The following is a 19,460-nucleotide window of genomic DNA, read 5'->3' on the forward strand; positions in this document are numbered from 1 at the left end:
TGTTGACCTGAACTAAAGATGCGGATGGATATCCATGGACCTCCTATTATTCCTAGTGTTGTGGTCATGAGTCATGAGTTATGAACTTTGCAGTTGTTTCATCTCTGAGATGGACACATTTCAATTGCTGATTTTGATTACTCCCTGGAGGGAAAGGATTATAATACATAATGTCATTCTCGCCATGACGCCACCATGCGAGTGATGGACTCTTGAGTCTCTGACCAACACACCCCACTGGAAGTTGTAGCACAGAGCGGCACACGAACCAGACGGTAGACAGCTTGGCACACGGCACGTGAACAGGACGCGTCATAGAGAGGAGCAGAGACGCGGCGGGCGGCGGGCGGCGGCCGAGCCAAATCCAACCCAACCCAGCGGCTGGCCGGACCCGTCCCGCCTCTCGGCCGCTGCCCCCGCCTTGTCGGAGAAGCTTCACACACCTCTCGAATCTCGATCGATCCTGCGGGCGCCGCCTTGGCGTTTGCCGCCTCAGCTTCTTTTCCGCGGCGGCACAAGCCCTAGTGCTCGCGTGGCGATCGGAACCAAATGCGCGCCGGTGGAGCGGCGTCCCCCGAGCCGGCGGCTTCTCCACCGCCTCCCGCCGGTTCCCTGCTTAATTTGAGGCCAGGCCATGGCGTCCCACGACCGCGTATGTCTCGCGCTCCCTTCCCTTCCTCGAACCCTAGTCTCGGCGTTCGTCTAACCCCTCGTAATTGTTAGGGCTTTTTGGATTCCTGCCATCGCAATTTTCCAAGGTTTGAAGATTGCCATTACAATTCGTCTTATTGGAAGATTGCCATTACAATTCTCGATACCCCTGTTCGTTGCCCTCATCTACGTATCCGATCAGCTAGGGCCCATTGTCAGGCCGTCGGATGCATACGCAATGCATATGGACGCCGATGCCCCTCCTCCCTAAGTCTTTGAAGCCGCAGCGGCTCCTCTTCGTTACCCCCCGGTCATCTCCGTTCCCCTTGAGCTTTCTTCTCCATCTTCGTCCCCCTCCTCAGGAACCCTAACCCTAGAAACCAGCCACCGCCGGAGCCTCTTCCACCCGTTGGAGTCAACGTCGAACCCTAACCTGGCAGCCACCGGTGATGTTGGAGGCACCGTGATGGCGGGAAGCGCAGGCTCCGCGCCTCCGTGCGCATCCACTGCTGCGGCGACGATGGAGGAACGCGGTAGCAGGTACCCAATCTTCGTCTTTCTTCTCCGTTTGCTCATCAAAGTTGGCGATTAGGCGTTTAATTTCCTTGTATTGTTGATGAACTGTGCATGTATACACTTCGACTGGGGATGGATTTACTGCTTGTTAGGGATGGGATGTTTGCGCTAGAGGTCAAAGTTGAAGCTTTTGCTTCAAAAGACTTGAGTGGTAGGAAATCATACACAAAAGGCCGAGTGTTTAAGTTGGATGTGGAGTATGGGTCACTGACACTAGACTTGCTGTTGAAACATCTGGCAACTGAATTGAATCTGTGCAATAACCAGACGCCTACAGTTTGGTTCTTTGACAAAAGATTGAATGAGGATGCCAGACTAGTTGATGAGATACAGATGGTTGATTTGTTTGAAATGCATAAGGAGGAGATAACTTGCCAGGTTGTAGTAGGTGTATTTGATAGTTCAATCTGTGTGGAGCATGAGTTTGATGCACTGGAGCCTCTCTGTATGGTTCCTCCTGATGATGTCGCAGAATTAGGCACTCATGATGTTAACCTTCTTACACAACATACTAGTGGTGGTACTGAGCCAACAAATGAGCCGCATGCTGCTCCTAAGAATCCAAAGGCAGCTTCTGAGTTAGAACCAGATAGAGAACCAGATATTTTTGATAACGAAGAAGAATATGTGGGAATTGATGATGAGGCCATGTATGATGAAGAACCTACACACCAAACTGAGTTTCCACAGCCACATGTTGATCCATCGTTTGACAATGCTAACACTAATGCTACTGCTGATCCATCATTTGACTTTGTAAATGTTGAGGCAGAGGTGGATGATGCTGATCCTCTAGAGATCAATGTCTTGCATGAATATTACTCTGTTGCTAGGTTCAAAGCTACCTATGAGGATAGAGTTGAACCAATGCCAGACAGATCGCAGTGGCCAGAAATTGATCTTGGGTTCAAGGTTCACCCACCTCTGCTGGGAAGAGCAGCAGGTAGGCCTAAGGTTCAAAGACAAAGAGGGTGCCTAGAAAAAAATCCAGACAAAAAGAAAGTGAGATGCAGCAGATGTGGAGGTTTTGGACACTTCGCCAAGACCTGCAAACTTGAAATGGTTGGAGAGGATGGCGAAACTGCTACAACAAAGAAAAGGTTAGCTTTACCTTGAATTTCAGTTCAATTATCTAGTGCTGTTAATTATTTGAGGCTGTTAATTATCTAGGACTGTTAATTGTTTATGCCTGTTAATTAGTGGATAAAACATGTACAGGAAGAGGACAGATTGCACCCTTGAAAAAGAAGCTGGACCATCAAATGGGAAGAAAAAGAAGGCAACAAAGAAGAAGAAAACTCCTACGAAGAAAAAAACTCCCTTGAAGAAGAAGCAGAAGAGAGATGCTGCTGCTCCTCCACCAAAGGTCGTCAGAAGCCTGAAGGACTTAATCTGTGATGGTGGACAGTGACCCTCTTGGTTGTGATGATGGACAATGACCCTTTTGGTGAATGTGAAACCTTTTGTGAACTTGTTTTGGTTATGTAATGGCCTGTGAATTTGTAGATGGCTGTGAACTGTGAACTGCTGCCTACAATGGCCTGTGACATGTGCACTGGATGCTGTGAATTATGAACTGGTGCCTATGAATGGTCTGTGCTGCTTGTAAACTTGAGCAAACTATTTGCTGAATTTCTTAATGCTTGTAAACTTGAACAAGCTTCAATGCTCTTATGAGGAATGCTATTGTCAGTTTGAAGTAGAATCATGGTAATGTTAAAATGTGCCATTTCAGTTTGTAATATTTCAGTTTCCTTTGAATAATGCTATTGTCAATCTAAATTTTTCTCAGTTTCAGTCATGGTATGACAACATACATGAGGTATGACCAACAAATAATTTTTGAAACTAAATTCCATTGACATATAGCAGACAGCATACATACATTCCAGTTCATCCTCTTGGAATTGCCATACAACATGAGAGACTAACAAAATAATTCTTAATTAACTAGGTCCATATTTTGCTCATAAGACATCCTAAAGCTACACCTACACACAGTGCTGCTATCACAACATAATCCATTTTCACCCTCTGTACTTGGATATTCAGATCACCCACATCACTCACGGCACTGTCAATTTTCTGCCTCAATGCATCCACCTCTCGCTTCATGTGTAGAATGTGGTCAACAGAACCACCAACATGGTGCCCAGGACTATGAGGAATCGCCTTCTTCTACTGAGTTGGGAGTTGCACTTTGTTGCGTAAGAATGCAACATATTGGTCCTCGGACATGATGATGCCACATGTTGTTGGGTCGTCCTGCATCCAACGAAACCCTAGCCGCATGAACACCAACCAAGAACTCCAAATCGAACACAAATTCGACAGAAATTGACTTACTTTGATGTTGTTAGGGCACTTCACGAAGCTTTGGCCATAAGTATCCTTCTTCTTGCTTATGATCCGTATGAGCTGGACGAAGCAGTGGGGGCAATCCACGAGCGCGGGCAACGGCAGGCTCTGCGACGAGCTAGAGGCAGTCGCTGGCGGCGGCCTATAATGGGTGCCACTCATCCTCAACAGTGGCAAGCGTCAAAGCCAGGCGGCCGTCGGCGGTGCGGTACGCGGTAGCGGCAGACAGACGATGGCAATGGCGTGCGGGCGAACGAGAAGAAGAAAGGAGATGAACGGGGGCTTCTGCCTTATCCTGAAGCCAGGGGCAATATAATCATATACGCAAATACGTAGCCTGCATGTGGGGTCATGTACAAGGAAGATGTAGATGAGGGCAACGAACAGGGGTATCAAGAATTGTAATGGCAATCTTCCAATAAGACGAATTGTAATGGCAATCTTCAAACATTGGAAAATTACGATGGCAGGAATCCAAAAAGCCCTAATTGTTAATACGGGTGACTGGGTGTGGCGCGTGCCACCCCCGCCGCCGCGGTTCCTGCATCAGGGTTTGATGACGCCGCGTCCTTGTGGGGGCGCTGGAACTCGAATTTGCTAAGCGGTGCGCCGGTACGGACCGGTGGAGCCTTGATTTGCTCCTCCTCCGGGAGGGCCTTTTCGCGCGCCGTGATCCCAAGGTGAGGCATCCGCGAAATTTAGACGTTTTACCGCTTTGCAAGGAATTTGGGTGCATTCCCCTTTTGTTGCGATAGAAATAGCGTCTCCGCCTGTGCAGTTCTGAGTTCGAAATTTCGAATTGTTTGTTTGCTGTCCGTATGATTTGGCCTGGCGTTACATATGGTGACGATGCATGCGGTTTGTGGTTGTGGGTCATCTGCTTGCTAATCGGTGGTTTATGGGTGAGGACCTCGCGACTAGGGTTATGGACGTGAATTGGGGGTTGCTTACGTGAATATCTTATCTAGGCCCGGTCTGTTTGTAATGTTATACGTGTTTGGGCGTAGTGGCTGAGTGGTGCTTGGATTTGTTACCTTTGTCTCCCATTTTGCAGGTGATGTGCATTTGTGGTTAGTGCAGGAATCCAGCATTAGTTGACATGTAACACATTAAACTATGATATATCGCTGTCCTTTTTTTTTGGGTAGTGGGCACATTTGTGTGCATGTTAGCACATCTAAGTTGTTTTTACAAAAAATGGTAAACCGACCCAATGTTTAAATGCTTCATAGTTGATGCGAAACGTGTAGACATTAAATTGCATGGTTTAGCAATATCTATCTTGCCATAAGTGCCTCCTTTGTTTTCATGGTTACGTAAGTCTTTCATTTAGTTAACTTGATGATTCCCATAAGTGCGGGTGAATAATGGTAAACGTAAAGCCGAAAGCTTACCAGAGATGCAAAGACTGGGAGTTTGATTCGTTAGCATGACAAACCTATATGTTGTCTGTATTCTGCCTTCTTGCTTACAACTGGTTTGGGAAACAGTATCAATGACCATGCGCTGTCGAAAATAACCTGGCATTATTTCACCAAATGGAATGCACAGGTGTAGGATTGTCCCCTATTGATCTTGTGTTCATAACCCAAAAAGCTATTCTTGGTTGGTCAGTTTGGAAGATTTTATAAACTAAATGAACTGATACACATATTGTTTTTCTTGTTTGTTATATATCTGTCAATTTATCAGAGTAAAAGAGTATGATCTATGTTCCTTCTGTATTATGGTTGTTGTGCCTCTTAGTTGGTTTACCATCAGCCATCACTGCATCAGTTAATGACTTAATGTTATAAACCCACTTTTTGTTTACTTCAGTTAAGTTTAGATTTTGACTGATCGGTTCAGGTGTAACATCATATAGGTTTGTTCAGTTGGTGAAATCTTTGAACCTATTTGCTTAGCATAATAAAATAAACTTCCTAAAATCGACTATATTTACAGTATGATCATCCTTGTATGCTGCAAGTCTGAAAATAAAATTTTTATACTTATCTAGTGGTTCAAAAATGTGGAAAACAAATTATTCTATGTGCTTAAAAAAAATGACTATGTTAGTCCCATGATAAGTTAGAAACACAACCTAAATATCATGCATTGGTGGTTAAAAGGACTTTTTGAATGAACCGGTTAAAAGGACTCTGAGTCACATTGTCTGTATCATGCATTCCATATCTGATCAACTGGTTGATGCTTCATTTCATACCTTTGAATACCTTTTATTTGATAACATAAATAAATATCCTGTATTGTTAGTTTGAAAAGGACCTTGATTCACATTGATCAACAGCTTGACAATTCATTTCATTCCTTTGGATACTATCTCCATCCAAAAATATAATGGATTCTGGCTATGCACACAGACAAGTACTTGTCTAGGTACATAGCCATAATACCTTATATTTCAAGACGGAGGCAGTACTTTTTATTTTATAATCTAAATATCCTGTATTGGTAGTTTGAAAAAGACCTCGAATTGCATTTTCAATTGCATGCACTCCATATCCAAAAAAAAACTTTTTGACATTTCAATATATTCCTCTGGATACCTTTTATTTGATATAGCTCTTGGTGGTCTTTGTGTTGAAATCTTGTATGACCTATGGCTGCATGCTGCTTACAAGTCCTAAATCATAGATGACGTAAAAAAACAAGAAGTTATACTCCTATCCCCTTCTTGTGCAGTGCAACCACTTATATTACACATTTGGTTAATGTTATTCTTATTAGTTGTTACTGTTGCATCACCTATTTCTAATTTTCTGCATTATTGAGAATTTGTGCATGTGTAGATTTCCTTATTTTAGCTGAAAACAGGGGCTATAACATTTACAGAAGTTGCTCAATGAAAAGGATTTCGATGTCATGGATCTCAGTCTGATCATCTAACTGCTTTCTACTGTAGACTGGTTTAGCTCGTTCATTGCTCCTTGTTTTCCTCATGAACTCTCTTTCTCTAGACAATCCTGACTGACAAGGATCCACTGTAATCTGATTGAGTAAATAGTTAATTGTGTGAAGAAACACTGATTGAGTGATGAGCCTTAAGCATGAAACTGGATTTTTTCCATGCTAGCTGTTTTTTTTTTTGTAATTTTATATCATAATTTCCTGGTGGTTACTAGACATTTCTCAAGGTGGAAGTGTTTTTAAGAAAATTCCTTTTCCTATGGGTCCTTCCCTTCTGGACTTCTGGTTATGGGTATGGGTAATGGAATTCGACTGCTTTAGATCTTGATCTGGAGTCCAATGTGCATTGATGAGCCCTTCTCTACTTCTAGGCCTTTTTGGCGTTGCATGCATGAACAAGCAATAGCACACTCAAGTCATTCAGAACTATCACAAATGTCTGTTTTCTGATAGATTTGGACTCTAATTATCTCCTTGTATGTGCTGTAAATCCTGCCAAAATATTATTTCTCATCTTACCCTTTTTTTTCGGGGAAGAGGTTGGAACTCTGTCAATCAATTAGGAAGGAAAAGAGATTTGTACAACACTCAAGCCAAGTCTAGAGGAGTCAAAAAAAGTATTATAGAAATATTGTTAGAGTACGTCAGGGGCCTATTGGGCCTGGGTTGGCGCGGTTGCTGGTGGCCATCCGACCAGGCGAGGTCGACCGACCATGCTAGGTCGCGCTCCCCTATGCTGAGGTCGACCGCCGCCAAGGTCGCCTCGTGCATAGGTGAGCGCATCTTCTGCAGCCGCCGGCGCGCTAGGAGGCCACGCACCGCAGCCTGCAGCCGCACCGCCGCAAACACCTTGCAGGCACTTGCCCGCGCAATCGCCTTCCTCTCCGTGAGCTGCAAGGCTGCTGCTGTAGGGACGACTGGACGCCGCCACTTGAAGATGGGGTGTTGTCGTCCCTGCCGGCGCGCTAGGAGGCAATGCGCCACCGCCTGCAGCTGCGTCGCCGATGCCTGGATGCCATCCACGCCCCCGTAGAAGACGCCATCGCTGTCCTGCTGTGGCGGCACGGGGCTGGGGGTGGTGAAGGACGGAATCAGTGAAGGAGAGGTGGAAAGCAGCGCAGGACTGCTGCTCTCCTCGGCGGTCAAGAGTCCGTTGGACGGTTGCGGCGGCCAGCTGACCGGCTGCGGGAAAGGGCCGGGCGCCGAACTCGCATGAATCCCGGCCACCATCTTGCCGAGGTCGAGCACCGCGGCCGTCAATTCTGCATTCAACATGACGCCCATGGCGGAGGGAGATGCCCCCGTGGCCAGCGGCAGCGAGGTCTCGGGGACGAGCGGCAGGGTTCCCGCGGGCAGAACCGGCTGGGATGTCCGCGGAACAGGCATTTGCGTGGAGGCGTTGGTGGCCGGCGGCGGCGTGGTGGAGGTGGGCTACAGTGTCCACTGGTACTGTTTACAGCGGCGGCGGCTAGGGCTGCAAGGGCGCTGGGGGAGGCCGGCCGCGGGGCTTCGCCCACGGCCGGCAAGAGAGAAGGGATTTCCTTCTAATCTCTTGCTTCATTAGATCGATACATCTCCTCTCCTTATATAGAGAGGTTTACTTGACTCCCAAACAAGGCTTACTTGACCCTTAAGTAAGCGACGCTTATCTCTAATTAACCCTAACACTAATGGACTATAGAGCCAACCCAGGCCCAATAGGCCCCTGACGTACTATAACAAATATCTTTTTGATCATGAAGTCTTCCACGTGAATACATGAATGCAATCCTGGTGAACTGACATGTTTGTATGCCATCAAATACCTGTTCACAATATGCTACTATATGAGAAGTTATCTGTTATCGTAATTATTCCAGGTTTTTTTTTCTCATCTGCATTTTAATTTATTAGGATAGAGGAGTATCAAACCCTTGTTAGCTAGGAAAGTTGCTAAAACCAGTTTCTCATGGAGGTATTTACAAATTGGTGACCCCTGGTTTGAAGCACTGGTGGGTTGTCCTCAACCGGAGGAGGCACCAACCAATCTATTTGAATTATTTGATTTTGATGTCAGAGCTTTGCTGAACTACATATTATTATCATTGCCAATAATGCATGGTGTTTATATCTTCGTTCAGCGGGGACAAAGGCAGTAATGATTTGGATGAAGATTCAGAGTTTGATCTGCGTTCATTTTATGATACATCCCTACATGCAAAATTATTGAAGTGCATGTTTTCTTTCCAGGAGATAAGGGGCTTTCCTCTTAGTTTTTCCTTATGTTGTGTTTCTTTTATCCAGTGTTTATGCTCCTGTCAGTTCTATAACATTGTATTCTTTATCCTCAGTTATTTCTGTTGTTAAATGTACTTGGATACATGTTTAAGGTCTGTGGATATTTAGTCTTAGAAAGTACCTAATGAAGCATTAAACTATCATACTATTGACAAGGGAATCCAAAAGGAAGAGTGTGACAATGTAGTTACGTTCTTCGATTTTTTTTTCTTTTGATGTTTATTAGCAGTATACATTAATCATTCCTTGGTATTGTCTATCCCTGTTTTTATTCCCTTAGGGTTACTAAAATACACATGTACACTGACCCTTCTTGCACTCGAAGCAGGGGCTATTGCTTTCTCTGCTATTTGCATGCATTATTGTTTTTTCAGTAGAACCTATTTAGCTTGTATTCTTCAACTGAACCCATTCTTTAGTCTACTATAACTGTACAAGCTGCATCAACACTGCACAATCCAACTTCATGTTGAATCTACATACGTGGATTAATTCCTCGCATGTCATTACTCATAATCATTATTGGGGCTGTCTGTATGCTTGTCTATCTATTTGAAATTAATTCTTCCAGTACAATTGTGCTGTAAATCCTTGTAGATGACCTATAGCTATATCACTGGCATCTACCCATTAGTATGTTACAAATGTGGGACGTGGTGCCTAGTCGTCTACCTGTTCACAATGTTCTGCTATACCCTTTGAATATTCGTACATTTAAATTCATGTTCGTTGAATCTTAATGGATGCTCACCGTTAAAAGTCTAGACAGTGCAACCCCTTCTACCTTCAGGACCATGATTTCTGGGTAAACAAATAGTGAAAAGGTATATAGATTTATTGGTGACTGTGTTGTGGGTGATAGAAATTAGTTTTCATGCTGCTTAGCCTAGCTGAGTGCCTGAGTCATAGGTTGATTCTGGTAGGCCTTTTCCTTCTGAAGGATAAGATATGTTTTTATTAGTCTTTCTGCTTGTACTTAGAGATTAGAAATTTGGAATCTCAAATTAGCTATAAAGATGTTGTGCAGTGATCTGTACTTGGCAGTTTCTTCAATTCCTGAAAACAGTCGAAACATCATTGGACTTGAGATTTGCAGAAGGAATTGCAGAGTCACATGGCAGTATATTAATCAAAGGATAGTTAAAGTGGTTGAGTTTTGCAAGTATTGTATCATTTCCATAACACACACACACAAAAAAACCATAGCTATAAAGAAAACAGGCTAGGTAAACTAAAAAACATAACATGCTTGACATGACCAGGACTTTATGGAACAGAAGATATGCAAAATAAAAACCAACCCTTGATCGACGCTTTTCCTCTTCTTTTTGCTGTCTTGTACAGGTGTATTCTTCTAAACAATCCAACAGCCTCACCTGTACATGAGTATACCAAATTAAGTAAGCACAGATCTATTCACAGTTTCAAACTAACAAGCCTTTTTGTTTGACAAGAACAATGAGTAATTGAACTTGCCTTGTTAAACATAAATGGAATACCCTTCTCTTTTTCCCAAGCTTTAATTTTAGCAGTCAAGTTCTCCACAAGAGCTGTAAAATGAAATAAGACTTAAGGTCAAGTTGAAAATTTACAGACTATACTAGTAGATGAATGAGCAGCAAGCAACAACAGCAAATAACTGAAAATAATGAAACTGCACTGTTAAAAACGGGCCTAAACTATAACGTAAATTTGACTTGAAATAGGGGAACATGTGAATCACTAATAGAGGTGTGTTAACACATGTTTCCAAAAGAGATCACTTGAATGAATTAGTCCTTTTCTTTTTGTGAGAATGGCAACACAAAAAGTTGCTCAGACAACACAGATCACACACAAAAAAAAATTATAACTCATGGTAACCACTGCAGAAGAATCTTTTGTAAACTGGTTTTTTCTATTTTATAGTCGTGTGCGTTGTTTTGTTATAAAATATAGGGCCTGTTCGTAGGTACGTGACTTTGGTGGTGCAGCCACAAGCTTGCAACGCAGTCAGAAGAAGTTGAAGTGAACAGCCCATAGTCAATACATAGTCTGAACTCTGAAGCCTTAAGTTGCTGTATCTATTATCCAAACAACCCGAATTGATAATCATATAGGATACTGCAGCCTTCTGGAATGTTCTACGATAACTATTCAATATGTAGGGGGGTATTTAAGCTCTTAGATATTTTTCAGTAGAAGTATGAACAAGTATACAGCTTACAATTTTTCAGTAGAAGGAATTCCTGAAAACTGCCATGTGACTCTCAAATTATGCTGTCGTACTTACAATTGTTCTTTAAAACTGAAAAACGGGGTAAGAATATGAAGATGTTGTGCAGTGATCTGAATTATGCATGTTCTCACCTTAAGAAAGGAGAAGGTGTAGCATCGTGATCTATAATGGCTATCGAACTCTGGAATGTCTTTTCACAAACAAAATTTACCTTAAGATATGATTAGGCCTGGCCTAGCATTGTAATCTGGGAATTGCTGTCGAACTTTAGTTTGGTCTTTTTTTTTTTAATTCAATAGCCTGACATGTGTTTCTTTGTTATTGTAAACTAGTTGCAACTTTCCTAGCAAAAAAGATACTGCAGGACATATATATGGTGCAATATAAGACTGATCACAGCGTTCTGATATTGAAACTAGCGCAAGATATATATATTTTTTGTTTGATTCAGTATCAATGAACGAAGATGCTTCTGAGTAGCGTCTTCCTTAAGCAATCAGCATTGCTCTTTACAGTGGCACTCCTTGACATTCGATCTTCCTCCAAGGCTCCAACCTTCTCTCTCCTGCTTCAAGCACCTTTTACGGTAGCCTAATGACTCGAGACGAGAATGGGAGCGTGGTGATTAGTTAATCACTGGCATAGCTGCATTGTGTATTTGTTTTTTTTCTTGACGTGAAAGGAGTATGTAGATTTTTTTGGCAAAATTCTTCAAATGCTATCGGACCTTCGGTTCAAATGCCTTTTAAAAAAACGTTTTTCTTCAAAATTTTCTCTCCTCGTCACCGTCGTCCACAGGGAAGCTAAAGACCACCGCTCTGTTCGTTTGGGCTTGTTTAGTTTATAAGTCGTATTTTTCAGTCAACAAATAATATTTTTCTCTCACACTAAATCAGCCAACAATACTTTTAGCCATGGCTTATCAGCCAAACATGCTCAAACGAGTATGGCGCATGTTCCCGGTGGACGCTAAATACCACGTTCCCTCCGCGCCGGCGCAGGACAGGACGTCGTGCGCAACACGTAGCAGGGCGGCGTTGCGGCGACGGTAGGGATGGCGATGGGCACTGCATGATCCTATGCACACGGGTTTTTGGGTGGGCGATGGGTCTACCACAGCACGCGTGCGACCCCAGGCCGATGGATGCCGCGTGGACGTGGACTCCATCGCACGGCCGCTGTACATGACTCGAGACCGGAGACAAATCGATAGATGGTTCGGCACCAAATCGGCTCGGCTCCCTCTGCCGCCATCACCTGTACCCGCGGCCTGCGCCGCCTACGACCTGGCCGTCGCTTCTGTCTCTCCGGCTCTCCCCAGTGGGCTCTCGTCATCCGCATCTACCGAGCCCGGCGCCGCTTTTGACATCACGTCGCCGTCGCCCGAGCCTTGTCCCTGGGCTCCTCCTGTACCTCCGCCTATTTACCGTTGCCTGAGTCTCTTCCCGGCCGCCCTCGCCGTCTGCGATGGCCGGCGCGACCAATTCCTATGGAAGTGGTGGCGGCGGCATGCAAGCATGCAACAGCCCGCTCTGGTCTTGGCGTCGTCTCGTGAGAAAACAAGACTCCAAGCAGCGGAGCCGATTTAGAGCCAAGCCATCGATCGATTTGTCTCCGGTGTACAGCTGCCGTGCGTTGGAGTCCACGTCGCACGCCGCGGCGGTAGCCCCATCGCCCACCCAATTTTTTTCCAAGCGGAATGGCCACGGTGCGCAGCAAGCCACCGCCGCGGAACCGCGCCTGACCGGTGCACCAAGCCACCAAGGTGTAGGGCTGCGGACGGCGGATCAGAATGCCGGGGCGGCGTGCGGCCAGGATATTCCAGGCTTTCAGCTCATGCACGCATTAATGTTAATATTAATATATAAGCCTTATTTTTTTAGAAAAATTAATAAGCCTTATTAAAGAGGAAACGGTCAGTGGGCTTAAAAATGATTTGGGCTTTTGGGCTCATATTATTGGGCTAGTAACAACATTCGGGGCATCTCGATTCTCCATAGATCTCAGCGGACAGGGAGCTCCATCTGGACCGTGAAACATTCCATCGGACGGCTATCATGAATGTCTCGTGGGCTCGCTCACTGGCTCAGCACGGGACCGCGGCACTGCGGGCCTGCGGCAGCCGCAGCCGCATCCCCCCGCTGCCCCGCACGGCCGCGGAAGCAGCACTGCACTCTCCACCCACCGGCCATCGCCTCCCATGGCGACCAGGGCGGCGACAGCCACGTCCTCTCTCCTCAGGCAAGCTCTTCGATTCTGCTCCCCCACAATAGTTTCGAGCAGCAATCGCATTCAATCCCGTCCGACCCAACTCGTCTTTCCCTTCCTTGTTACAGGCGCTCTGCCTCGCTGCGGCCGCTGGGTATCCGGTTCCCCCACCGCGTGCCTCCCCAAAGGTGGAAAACTGTGCTTACGTTTATTGTAAATTTGTTTTGGATTTAGGGCTATTCGTGTTGGCGAGGCTCGGCTTTTGTTTTTGTGTGTTTCTTTGGATTTGAGTGGTTGCGATCTGGTCTACTATCTTCTGCATTTACCTGCTTGCTGATGGTATCCTAGTGGTTAGTACAATTCCTCTCACTGCTTGGTTGCTAAAAAAGCTATGCTTGGTTGTACAATAATTTATAGGACAACCGTGGTTAGAGTTGTTCATTGGATGTCAGTTGAAACACTTGACTGAGCCGAGAGAAACTCCTCCATGCTTAGACATGGACACTGCAAGGTGAATATTAAGGCACAAGGAAAGCATTCCTGACATAAGCTTTTGTGTTAGGACAACATCCAGGTTCACTAGAAATCAATATAAGTTTAAGTCGAGAACTTGTGATTCATTTCTTCATTACATGACAAGTACCCCAAGTGATAGTTCAGTCAATTGATAGCAGGGAGGAAGGACTCATAACCTTTGTTACCCCTTCCAGATCTTCTGCAAAATGGTCACTGTGGCCTCCAAGTTTGTTATAGCGGTCATAAAAACTTGTGTCTGCAAATTGATTGAATTCAATTCAACCAGATCGGGCTACTTTCAGTTGCTAATTATCTTGAGCTTCTACTAACTTCAGGTCCTTCGAATTTGTAGAGTCATCTCTTTTAGCCCTTTACACACTTATGGTCCTTTAATGCTCTAAAGTTGATTTCTGATACATTTCCCTGCTGCTTTAGATTTGTGCGCCATATTGCTTCATCAACAAATGAGGAAGCTGCTGCCAAAGCAGCCGCCGCCACTACTGATACTGGAGGACCAACCATGTAGACCTCATACACTTGCTTGTACTCTGTTTTGTGGCACTGAATATTCACTTATGTTTAATTTGCTCAGTTTCGACAAGATCATTGCAAAGGGAATTCCTTCAAGCATCGTATATGAAGATGAAAATGTGCTGGCATTTAGAGATATTAATCCACAAGCCCCTGTGCACGTTCTAGTCATCCCAAAAGTGAGAGATGGGCTGACTGGATTAAACAAGGTATGTAGTGTAGTTCATATTATGTGCACAAAAGGAGGTCAGCCTGTAAAACATTTTACCATGACTTTTATGACATTGTTACATGTTCTTATTAGGCTGAGCCAAGGCATACTGAAATTCTGGGCCAGCTTCTTTACGCAGCAAAAGTAGTAGCAGAAAAGGAAGGTGTAGCAAATGGGTACCGTGTTGTCATAAACAATGGAGCTGAAGGATGTAAGGAGCTCAGGCGCAACCTTCATCCCACATTTTTTTCCCGTTCTCTCCAAATGTTTCATTTTTATGCTAATGGTGTGTCATTTATCAATCCATAGGTCAATCTGTCTATCATCTGCACTTGCATGTACTCGGTGGAAGGCAGATGAAGTGGCCCCCTGGTTAAATTACGAAGGGGGACATGTTTGATTTCTTTTGTGTCGATCATACCCTCTTTGTGAGTTTGCTGCTTGTCTTGACTGTTGTTCCAAAAAGAGAAAGAGTGATGATGTACTAGTATCTACCCCTGTGATGGCCTCCTTTGAGCACTCATCTCTGGAATTACTGAGCTTTTGCAGCATTTTGCTAAGGAAATACTATTGCAGCAGATTCTTTGAGAATATTAAACAGGTTCTAGAATTATCCTGGCAAACAATCGGCCGTACATATTTCAAATGCCCTTTCGGTGAACGTATGTTTTTACCCACGTGGCACATCTTCAAGATTGTTGAACCATCCAAGTGCTGGGTATGATTGTTAACTCTTTTTATGTTGGAATCCAGATGAAAGCAGCTGGGTCAAAAATCCAAATGGACTTCCTTCTGTTCCATTTTACATAACTAGATAGACAACTAAGTGATATCATTTTGTTGCACATGTACACACATTCAGAGCAACAAATTTCACCTGAGCCAGGTGAAATTTTACAATAAGTATAGGCGGTATGCCCTGGTAATTGATCCCTAGGTTTTACTGTGCTAGAAAACTGATAAAGCGAGAGAAATTGTGCAGTAACACACTTCTCTGATATATACATGATGGAATAATGATTGATAGGAAATACAACAACTCCGAATCCTGCAAGAATAATGATCGATGGCCATAATTCTGTTCGGTGCTTATAATAAGCAAAACCAAAGTGTTATTGTAACAACCAAAAATCCACACACCAAAAATCCTAACTAAAATTTTTTTCTTCAAAACCCCATGTGATGATGAGTGACATTTGTAGGAGCTAACCCTAAGTGTTGCATTAGTTGTAATCCAACTAAACAAACTCATAAGTATAGCATGTCACTTGTTGTATATGTGTGTTTAAAACCCCTAACGCATACATTCATGCATACATTTTAATTCTAAACAAGCGAGTTGCCTTTTATTGATTTTTTGTTGTGCAAATAAATGTGACTACTTATAATTAATTTAGTATGCAATAAATTAATCACCTAAGTACCACCTAAGTATGTGGGCCCCACCAACCAGCCCTAAGCTCCACCCTTAATCAAGGTGCACACTAGTACATGAAACTAAATAAATCAAACCCTAGCCAATTTGGCAACAAATAAAAGAGAAAGGAAAACGAAATAGAAAAAAAAAGGAAATGGAAGAGGAAAATGGAAAAACCATCTGGCCCAGCTTGTCCATCTTCTTGGCCCAGCTCGCCAATGGCAACAGTAGCCCATCAACCGCGAACCGGCTTGCGCCCTCCTCTGTTGGCCCACGCGTAGCCACAAGCAGGCCTGGCCCGACCGCGCGCAGCCCACGCAGCCAGCCCGCACGCCACCACGCCGTCGTCTTCCCCTGTTTCGCTGACGGATGGACCCCCGATGTCATCCCCCTCCTTGGTCCCCTCCTCTGCATCCAGAAAATAGAGCACAGGTGCCGTGGGGGGAAATTCGATGCCGCCTCGGCCCCTCTCCGCCGTCCGTGCCTCACAACCGACCGCGAGACCCCGTGGGATGGTTGCCACGCTGGCACCGGCTGCCCGACAGGGTCACGCACGGTGCGTGACCGCTACCGCGCGAACCAGCTTGCCATGGCCATGCCATGCACCTGCCCCCTCCCTGTCCCCCGCCTTTTTGACCAAGGAACGTGAAATCAGTTTCGCCATCGCACCCGCGGCCGCGTCGCGACCCTGAAGCCCTAGCCTCGATGCGATCACAGCCCTCCGCGCGCCCCTTGGCCATCCCCAGCCGCTCGTTCCATGCCATGGCCGAGCTTCGGCTATAAAAACCAAGCCCTAGAGCCCTAGTGCGTTCCCAAGCCCCGCCGCCACCTTGTGGCCATCCACTGCACACCCGAGCCAAGAGAGAGAGGGGAAAAAGAAAAGGAAGAAGAGGAAGAAGAAGGAGCGCCGAAGCCGTCCGACGACGCTAGTGTCGCCGGAGCGGAGGACGTCGCCCCGATACGAGCCAGTAGAGGTAGGATGGATCTCACATGTGGACTCGCCTTGATCTTGAGAAGCTGTAGAACGCCTAGACCGCCCCGCCGGCGCCCCGTAGCGCTCCTGCATGCCTCACTGTTGTCACTGTGCCACCGCGGACGCCGTAGTGCCCCTACCGGCCACATGGGGACCCGAAGCCCCGCCTTGAGCCCCTGGATGCCCTCGCCGTGCCCCCACGGATCTGTGGAGGCCCTTATCCGCCCAGCCGAGCCACCAGGGAGCCCCCACGCACGGCCTCACTATCGGCGAGAGCTCTGCTCCAGCAGAACACTGGTGGAGAAACGGGGGGGGGAGCCTCTCGTCACCACGTGCACCGGGTGCACGATGCACCGCACGGCCTGTGCCCGCATGGACACGGTCCACCATAGACCTGCTCGCGGTCCATGGACCAGCGCTCCTGAAAGCCCGTTAGAGGCCCATTGGGAGCCCAACTACGCCATGTGGCATCCTTCGCAGTGTGACACGTGTCCGGGCCGGCCCGGCCCAAATCCAACCCTGTCCAGGCCCACCAAAGCCTAGTCGAGACCCAATCCGGTTGATCGTTGACCGATCAGCGTTGACTGTTGACCGGGCCCACAAGTCAGCGACACAGAGCCGCTGGACCCACTTGTCAGAGGATGAAACAACCGAGAAGACGTCAGGATGACGTCATGATGACGCCAGCTGCTGACGTCAGCAACTCTGGCCCCACCTGTCAGTGACTGTGACCCGTTGACCGTTGACTTGCCCGTTGACTTGATGTTGACTTTGACTGGACCCACATGTCAGCGACACGGAGACTCTAGGCTCACATGTTAGGAGGTGACGTCATGCTGATGTCGTGATGACGTCAGCGGGACCCACCTATCAGCCGCGGTTTAGCTCTGATGATGTCATGCTAACGTCAGCATGCCACGTGAACCAGTTACAATGTGACACATGTCAGCCCTGAATTAATCAGCTTTAATTATTTTCAGAGATGATTTAAACTTTGGAAATTCATAACTAATTCATACGACCTCAGAAAATACGAAACCAGGACCAAAATTCATCTAAAATCAAGCTTTACGCAATGAACCCATGTTTGAGTGCATTTGGCTCTTTTAAATTTTCATTGCTTCTTTGTGCTATTCTATAGACGTCGCTAACGCGACTATAATTCGATCGTATGCAGACTCGGAGGAGAACCAGACGGACGAGGATCGTGAGTACCGTGAGGAGTACGGAGATGGCTACACTGAAGGTGCCACATCCCACCAGCCTCGTAGCACCTATTACGCATGGCTAATATAGAACTGTTATTGCTTTACTTTATTGTTATATTCACACTATGATAGGACTTGCATGGTAGTATGCTTACTTGATGGCCTTTACCTTGACGCAACCTTACCCCTACTTACTCTGCTATTAGGCTAGACACACGCTTGCTGCTATATTTCATTGCTTATACTTCTACTACGCTTGTACTACATTGATGCGTGGTGGAAACTGATGTTATCTGGACTATGGGGAGAGTGTTGCGTGTGTGACTTGGGTGTGTGGAGGGTAAGGGTTGTGTCGACAAAGTTGGAGTATACGACGAGCCTGGGGCAAGTTTTGTCGTGGAGTGTTACCTGGGCACCCCTGGAATGGATACCTGTGGTGGGTAAATGGTATATGAGGTGGCCCTGGGTGTGAACCTGTGATGGGAGGAGCCTGGGGTGGAGGTGCTGTAGTGGCACGGTAAATGGAAACCCTGATGAAGACATTCTGGCTTGGTCATCCCTAAGAACTTACTAATACTCAGATTCACCGGGAAGCCTTACGTACCACTCGCCCTATATGGTGCGGGACGGCCGGACTACTTGGTAGGATATTGCCACTACTGCTAGGTTGATAGCGGACAGTGTAAGGAGGTACGGGGCGAGGAGGATTTCCCCCATACCCTTCCGAGACTTCATGGAGACCTTGTGGACCCGGCTCATGACTCACAGTTTCAGCCACCCCAAACTAGACTTGGGGTGTACCAGGGCTGAATGGTAGAGTGACATTATCCTAGGCTAGCAAGCGGCCGGAATCAGCCCAGTTGACGACGGTCAGCGAAGAAGGCAAATCTTGTGGTTATGTAAAACCTCTGCAGAGTGTATGGTTGATCAATCGATACATGTGCCGACTTATCGGCTATGGACCTTTCCTGGGTTTCACTTAAGCTAGATAGTGAGATGAGTCATTCTCTTCTTCCCCCGTGAGAGAGTGTCGGTCGTAGCCAGAGGCTACGGGCCTTGAGACAGTGCCGAGAGGGAGTTGGCCTGTTGACTGAGCGATGGTATGGTGATGGTGTGGAGATGGTGGTATATCGATCCCAGGATCGAAATCTGGCTCTGGACGAAAATAGGGTGGAATGTGTGTGGGAATGGTGTTAAAATTGATCAACTATTATTATATACTTGATATGCTAAAACATAGGAAACCCCAGCCTTATAGGTTCATTTTGAATATATCCAACTTGCATCCAATTTTCACAAAGCAATGCTCATAGGGTGGGAGTGGCCAATACAAATCGTATTGATAAATTTTGGCACACAGGTTCTGCTGAGGAGTATAACTCCGAGGAGTTTGACGGTTGAGGGGT

General features: G+C 46.0%; 1 protein-coding gene across 3 annotated transcripts; it reads left to right on the forward strand.

Annotated features, from left to right (window-relative positions):
- The first annotated feature begins 324 nt into the window (after positions 1–324).
- Positions 325–15,105, forward strand: LOC136527999 (14 kDa zinc-binding protein-like). Of its 3 annotated transcripts, none has more exons than XM_066520872.1 (6): positions 325–652; positions 4,136–4,265; positions 14,150–14,236; positions 14,307–14,454; positions 14,550–14,667; positions 14,766–15,105. In XM_066520872.1, the coding sequence occupies exons 1-6, from the start codon at positions 550–552 to the stop codon at positions 14,831–14,833; spliced, it is 654 nt and encodes a 217-aa protein (XP_066376969.1). In that variant the 5' UTR covers positions 325–549; the 3' UTR covers positions 14,834–15,105. The 3 variants fall into 3 exon arrangements, with proteins under 3 accessions (XP_066376969.1, XP_066376970.1, XP_066376971.1); XM_066520873.1 differs by lacking the exons at positions 325–652; positions 4,136–4,265 and adding exons at positions 13,077–13,231; positions 13,327–13,386 and having other exon boundaries at positions 14,766–15,093; XM_066520874.1 differs by lacking the exons at positions 325–652; positions 4,136–4,265 and adding an exon at positions 13,607–13,709 and having other exon boundaries at positions 14,766–15,093.
- The last annotated feature ends 4,355 nt before the right edge of the window (positions 15,106–19,460 follow it).

Source organism: Miscanthus floridulus, chromosome 19, assembly GCF_019320115.1.
Source record: "Miscanthus floridulus cultivar M001 chromosome 19, ASM1932011v1, whole genome shotgun sequence".
In the NCBI taxonomy this organism is placed as follows: Eukaryota; Viridiplantae; Streptophyta; class Magnoliopsida; order Poales; family Poaceae; genus Miscanthus; species Miscanthus floridulus.

Bases quoted from the DNA above. Each gene is read 5' to 3' on its own strand.
- LOC136527999 (XM_066520872.1), top strand. From the start codon at position 550: ATGCGCGCCGGTGGAGCGGCGTCCCCCGAGCCGGCGGCTTCTCCACCG. The intron at 14,237-14,306 runs GTAGACCTCATA...TAATTTGCTCAG, and splicing joins GATACTGGAGGACCAACCAT to TTTCGACAAGATCATTGCAA. The intron at 14,668-14,765 runs GTAAGGAGCTCA...ATCAATCCATAG, and splicing joins AAACAATGGAGCTGAAGGAT to GTCAATCTGTCTATCATCTG.